The 23530-nt window shown below is 59.1% G+C and overlaps 1 protein-coding gene across 5 annotated transcripts in view; it reads right to left on the bottom strand.

Annotated features, from left to right (window-relative positions):
* Positions 1-3212: 3212 nt before the first annotated feature.
* Positions 3213-23530, bottom strand: part of CAPN15 (calpain 15) — a 30447-nt gene continuing 10129 nt past the window's right edge. For 2 of the 5 annotated variants that reach the window (XM_066383048.1, XM_066383049.1), the window contains exons 2-12: positions 8980-10429; positions 7936-8144; positions 7669-7852; positions 7369-7592; positions 6463-6588; positions 6229-6381; positions 5637-5798; positions 5281-5516; positions 5039-5205; positions 4784-4962; positions 3213-4717 (exon numbers count right to left, since the gene is read on the bottom strand). In XM_066383048.1, coding sequence (XP_066239145.1) covers positions 4540-4717; positions 4784-4962; positions 5039-5205; positions 5281-5516; positions 5637-5798; positions 6229-6381; positions 6463-6588; positions 7369-7592; positions 7669-7852; positions 7936-8144; positions 8980-10407 — 3246 coding nt within the window. In that variant the 5' untranslated portion in view covers positions 10408-10429 and the 3' untranslated portion in view covers positions 3213-4539. Of the gene's footprint in view, positions 4718-4783; positions 4963-5038; positions 5517-5636; positions 5799-6228; positions 6382-6462; positions 6589-7368; positions 7593-7668; positions 7853-7935; positions 8145-8979; positions 10430-19981; positions 20260-23530 lie in introns of all 5 variants that reach the window. The other 3 variants (XM_066383046.1, XM_066383047.1, XM_066383045.1) reach the window with 3 other exon arrangements.

A 23530-nucleotide genomic window follows, 5' to 3' on the forward strand; every position in this document is an offset into this window, starting at 1 on the left:
AGGCATGGACCCAGGGCTTGGGTAAGGGGGGCACACTTGAAGTCACTGACCTCAAGAGCACAGGGACCTACAGCAGGGTTGTGAGGGGAGGGGCAGAGCCAAAGCGATGAGGCTGGTGACTGTGTGGATCAAGATTTGAACAGGGCCCTGGCCAGTTTGCTCAGTGGTAGAGCATCGGCCTGGCGTGCAGGAGTCCCGGGTTCGATTCCCGGCCAGGGCACACAGGAGAAGCGCCCATCTGCTTCTCCACCCCTCCCCCTCTCCTTCCTCTCTGTCTCTCTCTTCCCCTCCCGCAGCCCAGGCTCCATTGGAGCAAAGTTGGCCCGGGCACTGAGGATGGCTCTGTGGCCTCCGCCTCAGGCGCTAGAAATGGCTCTGGTTGCAACAGAGCAATGCCCAATATGGGCAGAGCATCGCCCCCTGGTGGGCATGCCGGGTGGATCCTGGTCCAGCGCATGCCGGAGTCTGGCTGCCTCCGTGTTTCCAACTTCAGAAAAAAAAAAAAAAATTTGAACAGGATTTGCCCTAGCTGAATAGCTCAGTTGATTAGAGCATCGTCTTGAATCAGTGGATGCTGGTTTGACCCCCAGTCAGGGCACATGCAGGAACAGCTCCGTGTTTCTGTCTCTCCCCCTACCCCCTTCCTCTCTCACTAAAATCAACTTAAAAAATGTTTAAAGAATAAAAATAATTCAAACAGTATTTCAGGACCCCACTGCAAGCACACAGAGGACAGGGAGTTCCCCAGGAAGTCTGTGAGGGGGAGCTGGCCCACCCTGATATCAGGGACCCCAGGTGGCCAGCAGACGAGGGTAGCTGGCCCCTGCCCGTGTGCTTTGCTGTGCCTTGGCCTCCAACTAGCTGCACTAGCTGCAGGGCTGTCTCCTCTGGAAGCCCTGCCGGCCTTCCCCATGTGTCCTACCGCGGGACCCACCCAGCGACCCACAAGATCATCAGCCACCGTTGGTGTGGGGACCCTCTGTGCCTCAGGCTGCTGGGACAGAGGAGAGGTAATGCAGTGGGAATGAGCTTCCCACCATGGGAGGCATGCAAGCCAGGACAGGAGCCTTTGGATCACTGAGGGAGCAGCCTGGCCAGGCGGATGGGATGCGAGGCCTGGGCCGCCCAAGCCCCCACCCGGCTCCCGAGCCGGCACTGGCCGAGCAGTGCCCCAGGCCGACAGCAACCATATGTTGGAAGAGGAGCTGTGTGCGTTGCTCCTCGGGCCCCCGGGGCCTGGCCTTCCTGGGCCTGTCACAACTGATTTTCCCTGCCTGAGTGGCAGGCTGGCCAGCGGGTGGGGCAGGTGGGGGCTACAGAGTCTCTGCATGGCTCTCAACACTGGACCTGACACTGGGGGTGGATCCAGGTGCTGGCCCCCAATATATCCTTGTGCACCCCACCCCCTGTGGTCCCATCCAGGTCAGGTCGGGCCCGAGAGGAGCCCTGGCAGCTGGGGGTCATCCTCCTGCTGGGTCATGGCTAGGCGGCCAGGGGTGCACGCAGGCTGCACAGCCCCGGCCCCGGGGCAGGCGGGAGAGGGCCCGGAGCCTCGGCCCTGTCAGCCCAGCGCCCAGAGCTGTGCAGAGGGAGGCAGGAGGCAGAGGCTAATTTGTACACTAAGTGCTTCTGACAGGGATGCCTCACAAGTGAGAACACATCACCATCCGCCCTGGGAAGGCCGCCATGGCCAATGGGTGGGCAGAAAGGCAGCCTGGGTGATGGGCTGGCACAGGCCATAGGGGCACACGGGGCCAACCCAAATGGCAGGAACAGGGAGGGGGCCAGGGGTGCTGGGAAGGGGGAGGGTGGGGAAGAGAAGGGGAGACAGAAGTGCCTGGAACCAGGAGCCCTAGCACCCGGAGGGTCAGATACAGCCGGTTGAGGTGGGAGCCAAGCCCAGCGGTGAGGAGGGGGACAGCCCAGCCACCTCTTCACGCTTGGCCTGGATCTGGGTGCCACCCTGCAATGGCTGAGGGCACAACCTGTGAAGTCTACCCCTTCAGGCTGGCCTGGCTGGCGCCACCCCCCGCCACCAGCTGCCGCCCCCTGACCTGGCTAAGCCCGCACCTCAGCCCCACTAGTGGGCTACCCTGCCAGCACCTCCCTCAAGCTTCAGTGTCATGACTGGGTCTCACCAGTGGGGTCCCTCAACTCCTCAGAGACTGGGCTGAGGGCACCTGGCCTCCCTTTCTCTTACCCCTCCGTTGGAACCCCCTCTCCTGAAGTCTGGGGTTCAGAGGGTGGGGGTACCGGCTGGAGAGGGCTGGGTCCCCAGGCTGGCCAAGTGGGTAGACACGCAGCCCCCGCCGCACTGTGGTGGCCCCTACCTGGCCTGACACCACTCTGGAACACTGGTTCAGGCTGCCCAGAATGCCCCGGGGTGACCGAGCTAGCTCTCTGATGACTGGAGGGTGGACGTGGCCCGGCCCGGCCCCGACCCGCGGGAGGGGGTCCAGTGTGGCCAGCGCAGCCGCGGTGGATCAGCGCGGGTTTCTTCGGGCGTCGAGGTAAGATGTGTTGTGGCAGCTCCCCCGCTGCCCGAGGCCCGCCTGGAGCGAACACTGCTGGTGGCTTTAATTGCTTTCACATTCGATAGGCTGGCCTGTGACAGGCCTCTTACACCCACTGAGTGCCAGCCTCTGCACGCCAGCCCCCGACTCATTCAGGGAAGAGCCTAGACTGAGACCAGAATCGCAGAGCAGACGGGGAGCTGCTTGATGTGCCTGGCCATGGCTGCTACCTGTGAGACGGGGACGGTGCCTCCCAGGATGAACAGGAGGGGACCCAGGTCCAAGCAGGTCGCCACCCACAGAAGAGGAGATGGACCCATGCTCCATCTGTTCCCGCCTGATGACTGATGGGTTCAGACAGGCACCCTCAGACACTGACGTCTCACTGGGAAAAGCCACACATACGTACTATACTTCTGTCTACATGCGGCGGAGGCTGTGTAGGGACCAGCCTGCTGACCACTACAGGGTCTGGCCCAAGCCTTGGCCCTGCCTGGACACCTGGTCCTTCCTGGGGCACAGGCAGCTGATGAGCAGGGCCACCCTGAAGGCTCTTTGTGAGGCTGACCTCAGGGATCAGCAAGCCACCCCAACTTCCACCAGGCAGGCCTGGGTGTCCCTCAGCAAGGCTCTGCACATAGAGGGCGGAGAGGGGCCTAGGACCCCTGGGAGGAGTGACAGACAGATAAGGAGGCATCATTATAAAACAAAACATTTTCATTTGGTCCATCAGAGCCTGAGTCTGGAAACACCCATGAAGAATCATCCTACAGGGCTGGGGAAACAACTGATAAAATAGTCTCTGTGTCAGAAGAGCTGGCTGTATGTACAGGGTTAAAAATATTCACAGCTCAGAGTACAAGGAGAAAATATAAAGGAGGCCCAAAGGGGAGTGTAGTGCTTCCTGGTGTTTCTCCAGTTGTAAAAACCCTGGCAAGCCCCACAGGAAGTGAGGGGTGGTGGGCAGGGCCTCCCATGGCCCGGGGGCTGGAGGGCAGTGAGGCTAGGCAGGCCTCTGGAAAGCTGGCCTCAGATGTCCACAGGCAGATGCAGGACTTTGAGCAGCCATGGGGGAGGATGGCTGGGAGGCAGTCCAGCAACATGGACTTCTAAAACAGGGGAGGGGCCGGGAGCAGTCATACCCTGCCCCGCGTGCCCAGACAGGGCTGGCTAAGGATTTCTGTTGCACGCTGGTCCTCCTGGCAGAGGTCAGGTGGTGCCGGGGACAAACCACCTCACCAAACAGCAGCCCCTGACCTGCAGCCCCCAGGCATGGCTTCGATCCTGACAAGCGCTCCAGGAATTGCATAGTGTCATCAGAGGGGACAGCTAGAACCCTCCCCATCCCTGGTCCTGAGTCCATGGTCACCAGGCACCTGCCTCCGTGACACACTGCTGAGACTCCGGGGACCCCTGCGTGCCCTGTGGTGGTTGGTGAAGGTGGGGAAATGGGCTCTTGGGGGGCAAGCTGGGGAGAGAAGGCTCATGTCCCACAGAGGGTGGTCCTGGCCTTTGACTCCCCACAAGGGGGTGGTCCCTGCTTATCCTGGGGTCCTGGCCTCTGACTTCCAAAAGGGGATGGTCCCTGCTTATCCTGGAGTCCCGGCCTTTGATCCCCACAAGAGAGGGTGGTGGTCCCTGCTCGCCCTGGGGTCCCAGCCTCTGACCTGCCCAGATTTGGCTTTGTAAATGGAGCTCTTGGCTGCCTCACACAGACAGGAGGCCACAGGCCCATGGGAAAGGGGCAGCCTCACCTCAGCCCTGTCTGAACCTGACCTTGATGCAGGCTGGTCAGAGGGGCTGGCGCAGAGCCCCACGCTTGAAGCGGGTTGGAGGTATTCTGCTGGGCGGCTGGGGGGGGCCCAGACAGGAGGGAAGGGCAGGGAGGAAGGCCCAGAAGCAGCTGCGCTCCTGGCTGGCAGCTCCCTGGGCAGGGTCCTGAGATTCTTGTTCAAGCATTCACTGCTGGGGTCTCCCTCCTAAAGTGCATGTGGGGGGTGGAGGGTGGGGGGCGAGGACAGAGAGGTCACAATGGCCGGGGCACGTGCAGGCCAGCGACCTCAGGCGTGAGTGGGGGGCTGTGGGCGCCCCTGGAGGCTGTCCAATCGCTGAGGAAGGCCTGGGCTGCCTTTCGATGCGCCAGGCGGTGGGTGATGGAGAAGCCGGCGTTGCCCTCGAGCTGGGACAGGATCACCAGGACCTGCCTGGGGGAGGGGGCTGGTGAGGGCCAGTGGAGGCCGGGGAGTAAGGGGGGCTGGGGCGGTGCCCACCTGTGCAGGGGTGGCACACTGTCCTGGGTGCGCAGGCTGCCGCGCGTGGACACCACGTTGAAGCTATCAGAGCAGTCACATTGCACGTGCAGGTAGGACTTGGGGTGCCGGTTCTCCACCACCACGATGAGCCCCGCCCAGCCGTGCGTCAGGTAGTAGCAGGTCATGCCCTCACGGCCCTGGGTAGAGACAGGGCGGGTGTGGGTGGGGCGAGGCCTCCTCCTCCCGGGCCCTCCCCTTTCCCACCGACCTCACCTCGTGCCGCTCCCCCCGGCTCTCCGTGAGCAGGATGATGGCGTCGGCCAGTGTGGTTGGCTGGGCCTCCACAGTCTCCACCATGACCAGCCTCGAGCTGTACACAGCCAGCACGTGGCCGGGGGGCTCCTGGGAACAGCGCGGGACCCCTGTCGAGGGGCTGGAGGCTGTAAAGGGTGTGAGTGAGGGGGCCTGGGGCGCCACGGTAGGGAGGGTCGGGGGTCGGGGGGGGGCAGCGTTACCCTGCGCGGCGGCCGGGGGGCCCAGCACGGCGGTGGGGCTCCAGTGGTTGAAGGCGCAGCACACCACGGCGTATTCCCCAGGCTCCAGCATCACATCACAGTTGACGAACTTCTTGACAGCTCGCTTGCTATGCGCCAGCAGGCGGCCCAGGCTCAGGCGGCCACTGCTGCCGAAGGAGGCTCGGAACACCAGAACGCACAGGTCCAGGAGGTGGCTGTCCGCCGAGTCTGCACGCCTGCAGCCAGATCCAGGAGGGGTCACGGGTAGCACCTGCTGTTTGCGACCCCAATGGCCCAAGGCCCTGCCGTCTACTTCTACACCCATCCCCCAGCCTACCCCCCCAAGCAGTGCCCACCTGCTGCCCTCCTGGAAGAGGGCGAACTCCAGGGACGCACGCTCCAGCACGGTGAGCGCTGTCACCCCCACGGGCCCACTGGCTGAGCTGGGGAAGCAGCCCTGCACCCGCACTTCCTGCCAGTCTGAGTGCACTTTGCAGATGTCCACGGAGTCGAAGTACCTGGGCAGTGAGAGAACAGCTCACCGAGAAGCTCCCGTCCCAGCTCCACACACACACGAGCTGTCCCCATCAGGAGTCCAGGCACCTCCTACGTGCCTTTCCCTCCCCAGTCTCTGCCCCTCTGTGCTCTGGGACTAGTGTCCTGGGAGCCCTGGTCTTGGCTCTTGCCCACAGACACCACCAGGGGGCCCCAGATCCCAAGGATGACCCAGATCGGAGAGTCCTGGGGGCAGAACCCAACCAGTGCCCCATACCCAGCCTTAGGTCTGCAGAGGGACAAGCCAGGCTCCCGATGTGGGACACACTGTGGGTCAGGGCAAGGGGAGGAGGGCAGTGACAGGTCAGGTGGGCCCAAGTGACGTGGCTAGAGCACAGGATGGCTGTGAGGAGGACATCGGACGCACGCCTCCTTCCTCCGGAGTCCAAGTACCTGATGAAATCACTGTACTCCATCCAGAAGACACCTTCACTGCTGCCGTGTGGCATGAGCTCAGCACGCAGGTGCCCCGGCCAGTGTGGCCACTCATCCGACCAGCTGCCATTCCAGGAGAAGCGGCCCCATGGGTTCCGGAGGCGCAGGAGCCTGCGGACCATGGGGCTGAGGGCCACAGCTCCCACCATCCATCCACAAGCCCTGGCTACCCATGGCTGGCCCAGCCCCTACCTGGAGCCCTGGACATCACGGACATCCAGGATGGAGTAGGCGTGGCGGGGGCGCAAGCCCAAGCTCTCGTAGGCAGCATCGTCCACCTTCATGTTGCCCCCACCACAGGAGGCGCCCATGAGGAACCTGTGCAGGCAGAGTGGCCTCATTGACTGGGCAGGCTTGCTGAGCAGGGAGCCTTAATGATGGGGGCCCTTCACTGACGACGGCTCACTCACCAGGGAGTCCTTGCTAACCCTGTGGGTAGGAGGCGCTACCTGTCTGTGGGGGAGTACAGACCTGGGGACCCAGGAGAGACACGTAGGACTCAGGAAGTATTGGCTGCTCCCTACATGGTGGCCCTTGAGCTGAGGGTTTGGGCTGCGAGCAGGGCGGGATAGGTCCTAACAGCTCCAGGCTGTGGCTCTCTGAGGGGACGGGGCAACAGTAATGCCCAGGATCAGCTCAGAGCAGAGGATCTTGGCACCAACAAGCCACCTCTGCCGGGCTTAGGGTTTTGGACTCTCCTTAGAGACATGCTGTCCATTGCGTGCTGGGTCCCAGAGGGCAGCCCACTCCCACCAAGTGCCTCCATGGGGTTTGCTCCACAGGGCTCCAAGTAGGTGCTAATGGTCATCACAGGCTCAGGTCAGGGCGAGGCCTTCTAGGTGTGGGCTGATCAGTATTCTGCCTGTTGTCCTGACCTGGGCAGGTGGGACTACCAGCCCAGCAGTGGGAGATGAAACAGGGCTGCAGGCCAGACCTAACTGTGGTCAGCCCACACTAGGAACGTCTTGTAGAACACGGTGCGGGGCAGAGGGCACTGGCCTCTGTCTCTCCCACCATTCCAAATCCCAGCCTGCTTATCCCCTAGCCTGTCTCTCTCCTCCCAAAGCTGCTGAGCACCGCAGCGCCCGCCCCTCTTACCCAGCCTCCTTAGAACTCAGCATTTTGGCCCAGATGAGGTCAGTGTCAACGGGTTCCTCGCGGGGGTTAGTGGAGCTGACCTGCAGCGCCAGGCTCTCACAGGGGGCGCCGGTGAGTGTGGCCAGGCCTTCGATGGCGCGCCCTGCCTGGAGGGCAAAGTAGGAGCCGTGCAACTTGGCCAGTGCCTTCTCGATGAGGGCCACCCACAGCTGCTTTCGCTGGGCCTATAGGGAGGGGCTGGAGTCATGAGGCCCACCGAGACGTGCCCCTCACCCACCCCATGCCCACCCACCCTGCCACCTGCGAGAAGAGGAGGAAGCCGGCCTCGTCACAGGGCAGCATGTCGTCCACCAGCACCGTCGTCCACGTGCCATCCTTGCAGAGCCGCACCTGGTAGGCGCCCTCCATGCACAGGCTGCGTGTGACCATCACCCGCTCAACCAGGTCAGGCCGCTCAGCCAGCACAGCCAGAGCACTCAGAAACCTGTGCAGAGCCGGGGGCCTCACTGGTGAGGAGCAAGATCAGACCGTCCTGCCACCCGGCCTGAGCAGGTGCCCCAAACTCACCAGCAGTTGCCCAGCAGCCCCTGCAGAATGTCTGAGGGTCGAATAGTGTGGAACACGGACCAGGAGGTGCCATGGTCCCTGAAGACAGAGCAGTTGATCTCGTGGGGCCGCAGCCACTGTCTTACGCGCTGCTGGACACTGTCCCCCGCAGGGAAGCCCACAGACTCGGGCCCAGGAGGGAAGCTGTCATCCACAAAGTTCACACTGTTCTGCAGGGACCAGAGCCGCACACACTCGGGCTTAGCTGGGCAGCCCTGGGCCTAGGATGCACTCGCTCGACCTGGCAGCCCAGGACAGCACCCCGAAAATGCTGCCTGAGTTCTAGAAAAAAAGTGGGTAGGTGTGTGTACAGCTACCCTGACCAGTGTGAACTCAAATGGGGCACCAACTGACTCATACGTGGGGGAACCACAGCCAGCCAGGACAATGCAGGCCAGCGACAGGTCAGTGGGAGGTATAAATACCCCAAGGAAATGCCTGAGGAAGAGAAGTGGGGGACCTGCCCGGGATGGGGAGGCAGGACGCAGACCGGATGGCCGTCAGGGTGCACTGCTGACAGTGATGGGTGGCAAGAGCGCACCCCGTTGACCTGAGGGATCCACTGCCTTGGGCTCAGGCCTCTCACGGCTCCAAGGGCAAGAGAGCATAAAGGGGTGTCTCACCCCGAGTTTTGGCTGGATCTCCATAGTTGGAGGAAGCCTGCCTGCCGGTGTGAAAGCTCTACCTGTGTCCCCAGCTCCATGTGGTTTCAATGTCTATGGGAAGTAACATCTGAGAGGGGTCAGGACCCCAGACTGTGGGGTCATGGACCCTCATGGGCACAGAGAAAAAAGGGGCAAGATGTGGACAGTGGGGCCAGTCACACTCGAGTGACTGTGCCAGTGCTCAGAGCTCAGAGCAAGGAGTGCTGGCTCTCTTGTCCCGGGCTCCTCCATCTCTCTGATTCAGAAGGGACAGCAGGGGAGGGCGAACGATGCAGAGGGAGGCCCCCGGGAAGGGGAGCATCAGCCCTGGTGTGTGAACCACCGTCCTGAGGGGACTCACCTCCCGGCAGAAGGCCACGATGTTCTCCCAGAGGGCCTTGGCCTCACCCTCGTCTGTCTGCCGCCGCTTCTCCACATGCATGCTCTCCCTGCGCCGCAGGGGTGCGGCGCCCCGGCGCTGGCTTTCCAGGAGCTGGGGCGTGTGGCAGGCGGCACAGTGCTTTGCCCGCGGTGCATTGAGCAGCGTGCAGGCAGGGCAGGCCCACTGGCCCGAGCGCTCGGGCGGCGCCTCGGCAAAGAGGCGGCCGGCCTTGTGGGCAGTGCAGAGGCTGGGCTTGTCCACACTGCAGTCGGGGCAGCGCGCAGGCGGCTCGCTGTGCTCCTGGAAGCCATGCAGCTTGGAGCAGCCGCACACTGTGCACCTTGGGGCCGCTGTGGGGTTCTTGAGTGTGCACTTGGCGCACGACCATGTGGTGAAGTCGGGGCTGGAGGGGCTGGCTGGCGTGTAGCGCACGGTATCCCCAGCCAGGTCAATGACATCGCTGCCCGGAGTGGCGCCACAGGCTTCGCACAGGCTGGAGGGGCCGGGCACAGAGCAGGAGCTGCACCGGCGCAGCACGGAGGTGCCCTCGGCCACCTCCTCCTCCAGGGAGCTCAGCCGCTTGCCTGACAGCAGCTCTGCCAGGCGGGAGCCCCCAGCTGAAGTCCACCCCAGGCCCTGCGGGGGGCCCTTGGAGCCAGCAGGCGGCGAGGGCTGGGCGGCCTCAGGCACTGGTGGCTGCAGCTGGGGGGGCACCTCACGGCGGCTGCGAGGCACAGGGTTGTTCTGCAGGGTGGGCGAGAAGGGGCTGAAGGGTGCCATCCGGGGTGGCTCCTGGTCGGCTGCAGAGGGAGGGTCGGCCTCAGCGCCTTCCCCGGGCTGGGGTGGGGCAGGCGGAATGTGGAAGCCAGCAGGGGCCACAACTTCAGGGACCACCAGGGCCTCGGGAGGAATCCTGGGCAGCGAGAGTTTCCGGGGCCCGCCGCAGGCAGAGCAGGAGCTGGCCACGGGCGTGTTGTGCAGCGTGCAGCGAGGGCAGGCCCAGCCGCTCCTGGCCTCTGCGGACCCCTCCTCCTCCTCAGGCTGCCCCCCAACGGGCTCCACGGCCGCTAGTCCCTCCGTCCGCGCTGAGCCTGCCTCCTCTTTGCAGCTGCCCTTGGGCTCCGCCAGGATGGTGGGTGGCTTGGGGAGGGCCCCATTGATGACTGGCAGCAGGGAGGTGCTGGGCACAGGTTCTGGGGCAAAGCCACACACCTCACAGGTCTCCTTGCCCAGGAAGTTCCGGAATGTGCATCGGGCACAAGGCCATTTCTGCTCCTCCACACTGAGCCGCAGGATCTGGTCGAGGTCGGGCTTGTGCCGGGGAGCCTCGCAGATGGAGCACTGGCGCTGGCCGGCGGGGTTCAGGAAGGTGCAGCGCGTGCAGGACCACTCTCCAGCCGCGGCCATGGACCCAGGCGAGTGCGTGTGGCTGCAAGGGAAGGCCCCCGTCAGTGCAGGCCAATGGCGTGGGGGCCCAAGTCTCCGCCTGGGACGAGGGACAACAAGCCAGCAGGGTCTGTGCCCTTCTGGGCTGTGACAAATGTCAGGCTCAAGAGGGCAGCCTGTAAGGGTTTCGAAGACTCTGAGGAGTAAGAGGACCCCCAAAGCCTCTGAGGGACCCCACTGCTCTGTCCGCAAACCCTTTCTGGATGGGTGGACCTGTGGGTACAGGGGATGGGGCCAGCTGCACCATCTCAGTGGTCACGGGTCTCTGGTGTGGAGGGGGTCTTTGGTCAGTCACAGGAAAAAATGTAAGTGAACTCCCTCGACGGGACCAAGGCCATCTACAGAACACCCACAGCTGACAGCATGCTCTGCGGTGAAAGGCTGAATGCTTTTCTCCCAGACCAGGAACTCAGCTACGCTAGTCAGCATTGTCCTGGAGTTCTAGCCAGAGCAATCAGACAAGAAAAAGAAATAAAAGACTTCTAACTGGAAAGGAAGAGGTAAGTCTATCTTCATTCGAAGATGACATAATCCTATACAAAAGCTCAAGAATGTACAAAAACCTATTGATGCTAATAAATTAATAATATAGCAAATTTGTAAGGCACAAGATCAACACACAAAAATTAGCTGTGTTTCTGTGCCAGCAATGAACAATCTGAAACAGAAGTTGAGAAAATTATACCACTGAGCGCAGGCTCACCAGCTTGAGTGTCAGGTCACTGTCGTGAGCATGGGACCATAGACATGACACCACGGTTGCTGGCTTGAGCCCAAAGGTTACTGGCTTGAAGCCCAGTGTTGTTGCTTAAAGCCCAAGGTCGCTGGCTTGAAGCCCAAGGTCGCTGGCTTGAAATCCAAGGTTGCTGGCTTGAAGCCCAAGGTGACTGGCTTGAGCAAGGGGTCACTGGCTTAGCTGCAGCCCCACAATCAAGACACGTATGAGAAGCAATCAGGAACAACTAATCTGATGCAACTATGAGTTGATGCTTCTCATCTCTCTACCTTCCCGTCTCTCTCGCTAAAAAAGAAAAAGATACCACTTAAAAGAACACCCCAAATAGTAAAATACCTAGGAATAAACTTAACAAAGGAGGTGAAAGACTTGTACTCTGAGAGCTATAAAAATTGCTGAAAGAAAGACCTAAATAAATGAAAAAACATCCATATTCATGGATTAAAAGACAATAGTTATTATGACAATATTACCCAAATGATCTACGGATATAATGCAATCCTTACCAAAATCCCTATGCCCCCACCCCCTAGAAATGGGAAAAGCTGATTTTATAATTCTTTTTTTTTTTTAATTTTATTTATTCATTTTAGAGAGGGGGGGAGAGAGAGAGAGAGAAGGGGAGGGGGAGGAGCAGAAAGCATCAACTCCCATATGTGCCTTGACCGGGCAAGCCCAGGGTTTTGAACCGGCAACCTCAGGGTTCCAGGTTGACGTTTTATCCACTGCGCCACCACAGGTCAGGCTATACATGTGGGGTTTTTTTTAATTCATTTTAGAGAGGAGGGGGGGCAGAGATAGAGAGAGAGGGAAGGGGGGAGGTGCAGGAAGCATCAACTCTCATATGTGCCTTGACCAGGCAAGCCAGGGTTTTGAACCAGCAACCTCAGTGTTTCCAGGTTGACGCTTTATCCACTGCGCCACCACAGGTCAGGCTGATTTTATACTTCTTATCAAATTGCAAGAGCCCCCAAGTGGCCAAAACAATCTTGAAAAAGAGGCAGAAAGTGAAGACGTGGTTCTGGCAGAAAGACAGACTGTGTGTCCATACATAGACGGTCTATATGACCAATGGAATCGACCCTCATTCAAATGGTCAAATGATTTTTGACAAAGCTGCCAAGACCATTCAATGGGGACAGGATGGTCTTTTTGACAAATGGTTTTGGGATAACTACATATAAACACTGAGGAAGAGTTGGGCCCTTACCTCACTTTGTATTAAAAATTAACTAAAAATGGACCAATGACTAAATATAGGAACAAAAACTGCAGAACTCTTAGAAGAAAATGTCAATTTTCATGACCTTGGATTTGGCAATGGATTACATATGATACCAAAAGCATAGGAATATAAAGAAAAAACTGGATTTTATTCAAGTGAAAAGTGCAAAGACAAACTGCAGAATGGGAGAAAATATTTGCAAACTATATATCTGATAAGGGTCTTGTATCTAAAACGTGTAAAGAATGCTTAAAACTAAACAGCAAAAAGAAAACCTGTTTTAAAAATGCACAAAGGACTTGGTAGGCTTTTCTACAAAGAAGATACACAAATGACCAATAAGGACATGAGAAAATACTCACCACTGGTTATTAGGGAAATGCAAATCAAAACTCACCTTGAGGTAGCACTTCACACCCACTAGGACAGCCAGAATCAAACCAGTAGACGATAACAAGTACTGGTAAAATTGTGGACAAACTAGAACCCTCCCCTACATTGCTGCAGGTGGGGACACAAGATAAGAGTCCTGCTGCCTTGGAAACCAGTCTGGCAGTTCCTCAAAAAGTTAAATATACCTGGCACCTGCCCAGCAATTTCAGCCCTAGGTATCCATCCCCAAGAACTGAAAAGTGGTATTCTAACAAATACACACACGTTCATAGCGGATCTAGTCACAATAGTCTATGGTGAGAACAGCGGAAATGTCTACCGATGAATACATGGACAAGCCACAAAAAGGAATAAAATTCTGGCACATGCTACAACATAGATGAACCTTGAAAACAAACATGCTAAGTGAAAGACTCCAGAAACAAAAGACCACATGTCATACAATTCCATTTGCATGAAACGTCTAGGACAGGCAAGTCCATAGAGGCACATAGAAGGCTGGTGGTCCCAGGGGCTGCAGGGCAACTGTGCGATGGGCCCGTGGTTTCCTTCCGACGTGATGAAAACAGTTTGGAACTAGGTAGAAGTGATGGCGCACACTGTGAATGCACTAAATACCACTGAACGTAGTTTAATACGGTTAGCTTTATTTTATGTGAATTTCCTCACAATAAAAAGTTTGAGTACATGAGGAGAGGACAAGGGCATGCATGGTCCTTTCCATGCTGTGGTTGGGGCCACCCCTGACTCAGGGCCACCTGTGGGTCTCCTAACCCAGTTGATGCTCTGCTTCTGGAGTTTCTAGGGACCTTCTGGGCAGGGGCCAATTCCAACATGTGCTGAGGGTCACAGGTATCAGACCACAAAATGCAACCTACTGAGTACATTCCCACCTAGCGGAGAACACAGCCTTTCTGTCCCCGTGCCACGGCCCTTAGACTGACCATCTCCAGCCATGGGTGGTGACACATCTGCACCTCAGCAGCCCCTCTCGATGACCCAGCCCCCTGGGCATAGCCCGAACTCCATGGGCGCTGAGCAATTTCCCCTCATCTGCCCACCTGGACCACTGCTGGCCCAGTTCTGCCTGGCAGAGGTTCAAGGAGTCAGCTCAGCGTCCTGAAGTAACAAGCAAACCCTCTTCCTCTCACAGGTCGCCTCCTGAGGTGATGGGGACCATGGTAGACCATGGGAGGGAGGTGGCGGGGCAGGCTGCCCAGCCTGGACAGAGCAGGGAAGGGGCGGGGGCATATCCAAGATAAAGTTGGTGGGAGAAGGGACAGGGACACCTGCTTGTTCTGAGCAGCCCGTGCCAATGTGTTAGCCAAACCCAGACCTGGAGATCCTGTGTGCAGCAGGACACTGCCCTCCTGGGATGGATGGAGGCTGGCGGGGGAAGGCACCGGCATGTAGCTGCAGGGCTGACGTCACTGAGGCTGACAACACTCCTATCCCAGGCGGCCTCTGGTGCGCACTGAGGGTAGGGGGGCTGCTGCCAGACACACCCAGGATGGGTCCACACCCCGGGGGCGTGGCAGGCCCGCAGGCCCCGGTCTCAGGGAGGCTAGGACCTGGAGTGGGGCCCACAGGGAGAGCCTCGCACCCCAGGCCAGGTGGGCCAGAGGACATGGTCCGCCAGAGCTGCCAGGCCTGAGGCACGGCAGCAGGGTAGGCACATGGGGGACAGACTGGGAAAGACTGAAGGACAGGGAGGTGGGAGTGGGGAGACCTGCACCTGGCTCCCACTTCCCACCTCCCCAGGGTCCCAGGGTCCCAGGGTCCCCTTGCACAGCCAGCCCTTCAGGCTGCTTGGAGCCTTAGGATGCAGTCCTCTTTGCTGGGTGGGTTCTCGGAGGCCTGGCCTGCTTGCCTCCCCCAAGGCTGGGCCTCTGTTTCTCCCAAGTACAGAAGGAAGGCACTCAGGCCCACAGCAGGGCAGGGGGGATGCTCCCAAATGGTTCCCCACACCCAAGATGGGTCACAGGTCTGGGGGGAGGGTGAGAATGGCCCTCTACCCTGCCTCTCAGGGCTAATCTGGGCTCAAGGGGATGTCCACACAACATAACACAACACACACCCCTCTACACTGCTGCTCTGCTGGCAGGAAAATCAATTGTTCTTTACATCAAGGCATAAAGCTTGTGCTTCTAATGCTATATTCACGCCAAACCCTTCTAGTTCAGGAAGGAAGGAAACTTGCCTCTCCAATAACAAACAAACAAACTAAATGCACTCTGGGCAATACAACTGTTTCCTAAGGGCCAGAGCAAACTGTGAAGCCGCCTTCCTGTGTGTTTGGGCCCTGGGGTAAGCAAGCGGGTGCCCAGCACCAGCAGAGTGGGCCTGGCCAAGGCCAGCTCCGGTGCTATGTAAAGCCTAAGAAATCTGCCTGCACACGACTGGGATCTCCCCCTTGCCACCATTCCCCACTAGAAAAGGGCCCATGGTCAAGGTGTGGGGCACAGTGTGTCCCACAAACATGCACATACAGGTTGGGTCCTAGGCAGCCTCCACCCTGATCCAAGGCTCAGGGGTTGGTCACTCACCCTGTGCACCCCACTTGGCCTGGGAGTCTCCAGAGAGAAGACTCAGGCACCTGCCCCGTCAGGAACGGTGAGCCTAGGACCCTCCTAGGACATACCTGCCCTGGTCTCCAGGCCCCTGCTTGTCCCCAGCACAGTGAGCAAGGAGAGCCTTCCAAACACTGTGGGGCAGTGGCCCGCCCACAGGCTAGCCCCAGCCTGGGCAGGCTGCACACAAGGCCAGCACTTAGGGGACAGGGCAGATGTCACAGCTGTTCTAGGACAAGGAGAATCAGGAAGATTCTGTCTGGAATTCAGAAAGGTTTAAATCAAAAGTGCCTAAAAATCGAATCTGGGCCTGGAGAAACAGAGGTGAACCCAGCAGTGGCGGTGGCGGCGGCAGCAGCAGCGGCCCCTGTGGCTGGAAGGCTTTGGGGATGGTGGGGGCACAGCTGCTGGGCTGGCAGAGCACCCCCTCACAGACCCCAGCAATCCGCACCTGACAGCTCACCCCATCTCGGCGGCTCCAGGTGTGGAGAAGTGACTCGGGGTTGGTGACAGGCGAGCAGAGGAGCAGAGGCTCTGGTCACCAGAACCCCAGGGCCCCCTCCACGGCCACCCTGACATATCGCAGGGCCCGGCAGACACTCGGCAAGGCCAGACCACCAAGCAAAGCCTAGAAGTAAAAGAAGGTTGGGAACCTGATGTCAAACCAGACTCAACACAAAATGTGCCCAAGTTCCGTGTCACTCAGAGGCCGAGTCACCTGTGCTCCAATACGCAGAAGTGGTTGCCTCTGGGGGAGGACAGTGGCCGCTCAGGGGAAACAAGATGAGTTACCCTTATAACAGAAAGGCCAAGTCAAATGGAAAATTGAGGCAATTGTCCAGAAAAACTCAACAAATGCCTACTCTCCCCTCATTATATTTCACTGACACTGAGGTCTAATTCAAAAGGAGGGGTGTATGGAGTTGCTCTTGGGGCTCACTGTGAAGTCCCCCCAGTGCAGTGCCCAGGACACGCATGTTTGTAGGGATGTAGAGGCGTGGCCCCACCCTGGGAGATGGCCTTTCTCCTCCCCAAGAAAGCTGAGAATAAGTGGTGTCTTCACACAAGGACCTCGGTCAAGACACTGGACCTGAGGCCGGGCTCCTGAGCAGGCCATGCCCGGTCCGGATGCCATGCCTCGCTCTGGCAGCCCAACCATGGGCCAAGATGCACTGGGGCCTCCCCCGGAGGTCACCCTCAGCCAGCTTTGGGTCATCCTCCTGGTCTCTGTGTCCCCAGGGAAGGCCCAGAGCTTGTACAAAACCAGTGCCCAAACCAATCGCTTATTGATTACGATGAGCAGCTCCCGGGGCATTGAAGGCCCTGCCCCCAGCCTGACAGTGAGCTATCGGAGACGTGGCCGGGCCTGGCTCTCCGGGCTTCATCTGTGCAGTGGGGTGTTCCCGGCCACGCAGGCAGCGTGTTGCTGCGGAGGCGCAGGCTGCTGTGCCGCGGGCTTCTGCATGTGACCTCCACGCCCCGATGCCCGTCAGAGCTGGGGAGGGGCGCCCTGTGCACACTCCTGACTGCCCCTCCGGACGGTGGGGGGCGTGTGCCTGTGGGAGGGGGTCCTGTCAGGGTGGGCGTACAGTGCTGCTGCAGCGACACAGTGGGCCACGTGCCTTTCCACCCCCCCTCCTCTGCTGTTCTTTGTCATTTCTGGTCTGAATGCCTGTGAATTCCTCAAGGTCATTAGCACTATTTTTTTTTTTTTTTTACAGAGACAGAGAGAGGGACAGATCAGGACAGAAAGACAGGAAGGGAGAGAGATGAGAAGCATCAAATCTTCGTTGCGGCACCTTAGTTGTTCATTGATTGCGTTCTCATGTGTGCCCTGACTGGGGGGGCTACAGCAGAGCGAGTGACCCCTTGCTCAAGCCAGTGACCCCACACTCAAGCCAGATGAGCCTGTGCACAAGCCAGCGACCTCGGGGTTTCGAACCTGGGTCCTCTGCACCCCAATCCAACACTACCCACTGCGCCACCGCCTGGTCAGGCGATTTATCCCTGATCTGCCTTTGCCTGCTGCTCCCAGTGGCAGACAGTAACCACCTTGAGGTCTAGATCTGACTGCAGTAGCCTTGGAAGGAGCTGTATGAACACACCAGCCCAGGGGCGGGGTCTGGCAAGAACCAGGAGAATGAGATAGGACAATGCCAAGTCACCAGGCTCTTGGCTTGCTGGCGTGAGTCAGGATCCAAAGTCTAACACATACACACACCCCTCAGAGCGCTCCCAGGCCTCCCAGGTTGCCAGCTGCCTGGCAAAGCCCACAGGGTCTACAACTCGGCTGCTGCTCACCTGGGGTTCCAGCCTCCTTCCCTGGGACCCAGTAATTCTACTCCTAGCAATTTATTCTAAGAAAATGAATGAGAATAAAAAGAAATGTGTGGGGCCCTGGCTGGTTGATTCAGCGGTAGAGCATCGGCCTGGCGTGCAGGAGTCCCGGGTTCGATTCCTGGCCAGGGCACACAGGAGAAGCGCCCATCTGCTTCTCCACCCCTCCCCCTCTCCTTACTCTCTGTCTCTCTCTACCCCTCCCGCAGCCAAGGCTCCATTGGAGCAAAGTTGGCCTGGGCCCGGGCACTGAGGGTGGCTCTATGGCCTCTGCCTCGGGTGCTACAATGGCTCTGGTTGCAACAGAGTGACACCCCAGATGGGCAGAGCATCGCTCCCTGGTGGGCGTGCCAGGTGGATCCCGGTCGGGTGCATGCGGGAGTCTGACTGCCTCCCCGTTTCCAATTTCAGAAAAATACAAAAAAAAAAAAAAATGTGTGGGCAGATATAAATCTGAATAGATGCTCAACTACACCAACCCTCAGGTAAACACAAATCAAACCAGCATGAGACCCCATCTCACACCCACAAGAAAGGCCGGGATCAAAACTGCTGATGCTGAGTGTTGGCCAGGACGTGGAGAAACTAGAGTCTTCCCCTACCTTGCTGGTGGGAATGCAGAATGGTGCAGCCACTTTGGAAAACAATCTAAGTTTCTTAGAAAGTTAAATATAAACTTGCAATCAACTTCGGAAATTCCATTCTAGGTCTCTACCCAAGAGAAATGAAAACATACGTCCACTCAAAACAAACGTTCAGAGAAGCACAGTACATAAAAACTAAGGGGAAACAAATGTCCATCAACCGAGAAATGGAGAAACAAATGCGGTCCACCCAGACAACGGAATATTACGCAGTCACAAAAAGAATGACGCATTAACACACAGTGCACGGACAGATCCTGAAAACACTATGCTCAGTGAAAAAAGCCAGAGACGGAAAGAATACATAATACAGGATTCTGCCCATGTAAAATTTCTAGAAAAGGCAAATCTATAGACAGGAAGCAGGGTGGTTTTCTGGGGACAGAGGAGGATTGCAAACAAGCAGGATCTTTAGGGGGAACGGGGATGATGAAAAACTGGATTGTGGTGATGGCTGCACAACTCTATCAATGGACTAAAACCACTGAACTGTAGACCTGTGAGGGGTTAACCTGATAGTATGTAAGTTATATCTCAATAAGGCTGGGACACACTAATGTCCACTAGTACACCACCCTCACAGTACCAAGGGAATATTCTCTAACAATTCACTGTACTTCATTCTAACTCTCACTGATCCCTGCACCACCCTGTCTCCTGGTGCACCCCTCTGCACCTCAGCCCCCGCCTCCTGTCCACTGGGATAACTTACAAGACCTCCAAGACTCCCACAGAGCTGGGCTAACCCCTCCAACACACTCCCAGGTGCCTCCTCCGGGGACTCAGGTTTTGGCTCCAGTGCTCTCCCAGGAGGTGGGCCCCTCTCCTGCGTGCCCTGTAGGACCCTGCCTGCTGTCCATCCGGCAGGAGAGCCCAGGAACATGCTTTTGAGAGAGGGAAGCTGTCTGTTACCCGCTGAATCAAGCCTGGGCACCCCGGGAGAGCAGGGGCTACCACAAGCGCTGCCCCAAGGTCTGCGGAACCCTGAGGGTATGCTGAGCACCGAGCACGCCTCCCTCCAGCAACGCCACGGGGCAGGGTAGAAAGCATGGGTATCAGTGCTAGGGTGGGACATCGGAGCTTGACCTGCCCTCACGTCCGTCTCTCCAGCACCTCTGGGGGAGGTTCTCCAGGTGACCCGACAGATAGCCTGGGCCACGTCTGGCCGTAGCCGGAAGGAGCCAGAATGTGAAGGTCTGCCCTGGGGCCCCACAACCCTGCCCTCCCCCGCAGGCAGCCATGTCAGAGCGGGGTGCCACGCACAGACGGGGCCCGAGCAGTGTCCCCCAAATCCTGTGGGAAGCAAGCCAGCATTCTCAGTGCATGCCAGTGCCGCCCAGGCCTGGGGTTGGCAGGCTCCCCCCACCCCCCACCCCGCCGGGCAGAAAGCTCCGGAAGCTGCTTCATCACGAGCACCAAACAGCCCGGCCTGGGCAAGAGGCTGGTCTTCCAGACCTTCTCCGCCAAGCGGGAAGCAAGCCCAGGGCCTCCTAAGGTCTCGTGCCCTTGAGGGAAAGTGAGCTGCTAGAGGCCCCTGAGAAACAGGGGTCCCACTTCTCCGCAAGCCCCTCAGCCAAAGCAGGGGCGCCCGGCAGAGCAGAACTCCCACCCCTTCGCCCCCCTTTCTTACCTTCGGGCCCGGGGGCGCGGGGTCTGGTGCTGCCGGCTGACCAGGGCACCGCCCCAGACAGGACCCCCGGGGCCACTCCTACAACAGACGGCTGCCGGGGGCCCTGGGTACGGCGGACCCCCAGGGAAGCCATGGTCGGACTCGGTCTCGGCAGCCAGCGAGGAAGCGGAGCTCCCCATGGCCCCCGGGTCGGCAGCCGCACTGAGAGCCGGGCCTGGTCACATGCGGCCAGAGCATGGAGGGAGGTGAGCACCCACACAGGAGACAGAGTGGCCGGGCTGGTCAAAGTCACGTGACAAAAATAAACAGAGAGAGAGAATAAAGAGAAAGAGAAGAAACAGCATGATTCACAGCAACAAAGCCCCAGGAGCTCTGGGCGTGTTCCCCAGTGCACATGGCCTTGAGGCAGGAAGGGGACAGCCACAGAGCAGGGACACTCCTGCTCAGGGTACACTGGGGGCCTGAGCCTGACCCAGGAGCAGGCATCCTGCAGTGCCCACCCCAGGCACGTCCACAGCAGAGGTCCCCACAGGGCCGAGGGCCAGGCAGTACCAGAGCCACACCCCCAGCAAGAGGCACACTGGGGCCAGGAGGCGGGTTGTAGGTGCTCACCCCGTCCCATAACCAGGGCCCCCTTCTCTGCTCCTGAAAACCCACATCGGCCCATCAGTTGCCCACGGGGGGGGGGGGGGGATGATGGTGTCATAAGCCAGTCATCTTCAAAGACAGTTATCTTCAGTGAGAAGAGAAATGACAGTTTTGCTTTACTGTAGAGGTATGGGTCACGGGATAGTTAACCAAAGGAGAAGACAAGGGAAGGGAGCAGTGAGCTGGTGCTGACCTGCAAAGCAGGCAAAGACCCGCACGGTGCGACGGAAGAGCCACATGCCCTATGGAAGCCTTCCTGCAGAAGAGCCTACCGCCCAGAGACACTTCGAGGGCCAAGAGGAGATGGGTGACCTGAGAGGAACCCGGGGGGAGGCAGGCCAGGCTGTCAGTGGGAGACCATCTGCACTCCAGGGGAGGCCCCCACCTCCAATGGCCAACGGGACCCACCTGAGATGAAGGTGGCACTTCTTGTTTCGAATGAGGCAAGTCCTAGGTAGCTTAGGGAAGATGCCCACCCAGCTTCCCCTCACCTAGCGAGCGGGGCTCTGGGCCAAGGTGGGCGTCTGCTTGGCTTGCCAGCTGTGCAGGGGACCAGCAGCACAGCTCCCGCCCTGGTCCACTGTTACCACAGACGCCCTTCTCCCAGCTCCCAAGTCAGTCCCATGGTAACGGGGGCAAGGGGCTGGAGTGAAAGGAGGATGCATCTTTGCAGCACAGGCAGGCCAGCGGGGGCCTAAGGGACTTGGTGGGGCTGTGCAGGGCTCCCTGTGCACGACAGTGAGCAGCAGCACGCAGCGCTCTGGAAACCAGCAGGAGCCAAGCACCACGGGATGCAGAAGTCGGGGACGCCTGCCCCGTAACAGCTCTGGTCAGAGAGGCCCAGTTTCCCTGCAGCAGTACCGTGTGCTGGGATGCCTTTCCTCCAGGGGCCGTGAGAGGGACACAACAGCACCTGCCCTGACTGGTCTGGTGGCCCACCAAGTCACCTGACATTCAGGCCTCCACCACGGAGCACAGTCAGAGCTGAGCAGTGGGGCAGGGACACCGCCCCTGCCTGGCCCCTGAAGGACTGTCTGCCAGCTCAGCTATCAGGAACACTGTCCAGTGAGAGCACTACGCGAGGGGCTGTTTCCAACCTACCAATAACCACGTGAGAAAGGTACAATGGACAGGTTATGGGCATCTCAGTAATGCACCTCACCTAAAACGTTACCAAGTCAGCGTGAGACTGGGGGAAAGCATGTGGGAGCCGAGTGACACCACCTTGGGTCACGTCTTTGGACTCGGCTGTGGTCCATGTGCATCTCCGTGCGGACGAGCGCGCTCTGGTGCCGCAGCCCTGTATGGAGCGCTCAAGCAGGAGCGACAGAGGGCCTCAGTATGCGCAGCTGTGGGTGCCCAGTGCACACTCACCAGCAGCGGGTTCCACATCAACCTGGATCACTCCAGACACCTGCCTCTCCCATGATTATAAGTCAGATATCAGCATGAGAACGCCCCCCACCCCAGAACTTTTAGACCCCACTCCACACAGGAGCCCCTGGTAGGAAGAGGGCCCAGGTGTTTCTGACTCCCCTTCTGCAGCTAAAACCTGAACAGGTGAGTAGAAGGGAGGGGAGGAGAAGCTGAGAACAGGTGAGGGCTTGAGTTGGAGCCATGCCCAACAGAGGTGCCCCACAAAGCAGAACTGCTCACGACTGGGTCCAAGGCTGGTCTGTCCCTGACAGAGCTTTGCATGCTTCCACCAGGAGAACAGAGGACTGGGCAGCGTGGGGAAGCCTAGCCCACGAACCGGGGGTGAGGGACAGGGTACAGGGTGTCCCATTTGCAGCCAGGTAAGGGCCAGCAGCTGGCCCAAATCACAAGAGATGCCACCACATGCACATGGTGTAGGCAGAGCCAAAGGGAAAGCCATTCCCCAACACAGGGTAAGGGCCTCCCAGGGAGATGTGTGGGGCCACCCGTGCCTGGCTCTGCCCAGGGGACAGCCACGAGACCCTGTGCAGGCTGGATGTGCTGCCCAGAGCGCCAGCTCCCAGGAGGGCCCACCTGCTCTTCACCGATGCCCGCAGCAGCAGGGCCATGAAGGCGCAGATCTGTCACAGACAGTTGGGGTGTGAGCTGGCTCCCCACCCCTGCCCACCAGCAGAGTACGAGGCACCTGAGTGGGGCCAGCTCCCTGACACACCTTCAGGAAAACCTGACCCTGGAGACCCCCTCTGGAGCGGGTGCGAGGCCTACTGAGGGGTGGGCTATGCCAGGGAGCCAGGCCACTCCTGAGAGGCAGGAGCAGCACAGATCCCTCGCTGGGGGATCAAAGAGAAGCGGCAGAGAAGAGAGACGGCCTGGAAGGGCAGAAGCCTCCCAGAAAGCAGCTGGCTCCAGAAGGGCCTCTCTAGGGATTCCTAGGGACAGTACCCCAACACCCCTGCACCCTATCTTGGCCCAGTGGGAGTGGGGAAGATCCCCTGGGAGGGAGACCCACGACGGATCACCCTGATTGGGCGAGGTACTCAGCCAAGCCACCAAGCTCAGAGTGGGCTCTGCTGCCCCAAGCTAACCTGAGGGTCCCACCTGCATGGGGCGACGTGTGGGAAGCCCTGCCTGGGTGGTCAATCTATGGCTCCCGTCCCGACTCCTGGTCAGAATAACCAGAGATGGAAGCTTTTACAAATACGGATGCCCAGGTACTCTCCTTTGAGATGGAACCCCAGGGCCTCCTGCAGGGCAGGCCCGAACCTGATCCCAGGTGACAACCCTGTGCAGCCTTCTCCTGCAGAACCTGTTCCTCTCACCCCAGGTGAGAGTGTGGAAAGACCTTCTGCCAGTCCTGCAAGAGCCTAGGCCCATTCCTTCCTTCCTTCCTTCGTGCAGTTTAATTCAGTCAGAGGACGCCCATCAGGGCCCGGCTGCGTCCCAGGCAGTTTCAGGCACTTAATA

This window comes from Saccopteryx leptura, chromosome 4, assembly GCF_036850995.1.
Source record: "Saccopteryx leptura isolate mSacLep1 chromosome 4, mSacLep1_pri_phased_curated, whole genome shotgun sequence".
Taxonomy (NCBI): domain Eukaryota; kingdom Metazoa; phylum Chordata; class Mammalia; order Chiroptera; family Emballonuridae; genus Saccopteryx; species Saccopteryx leptura.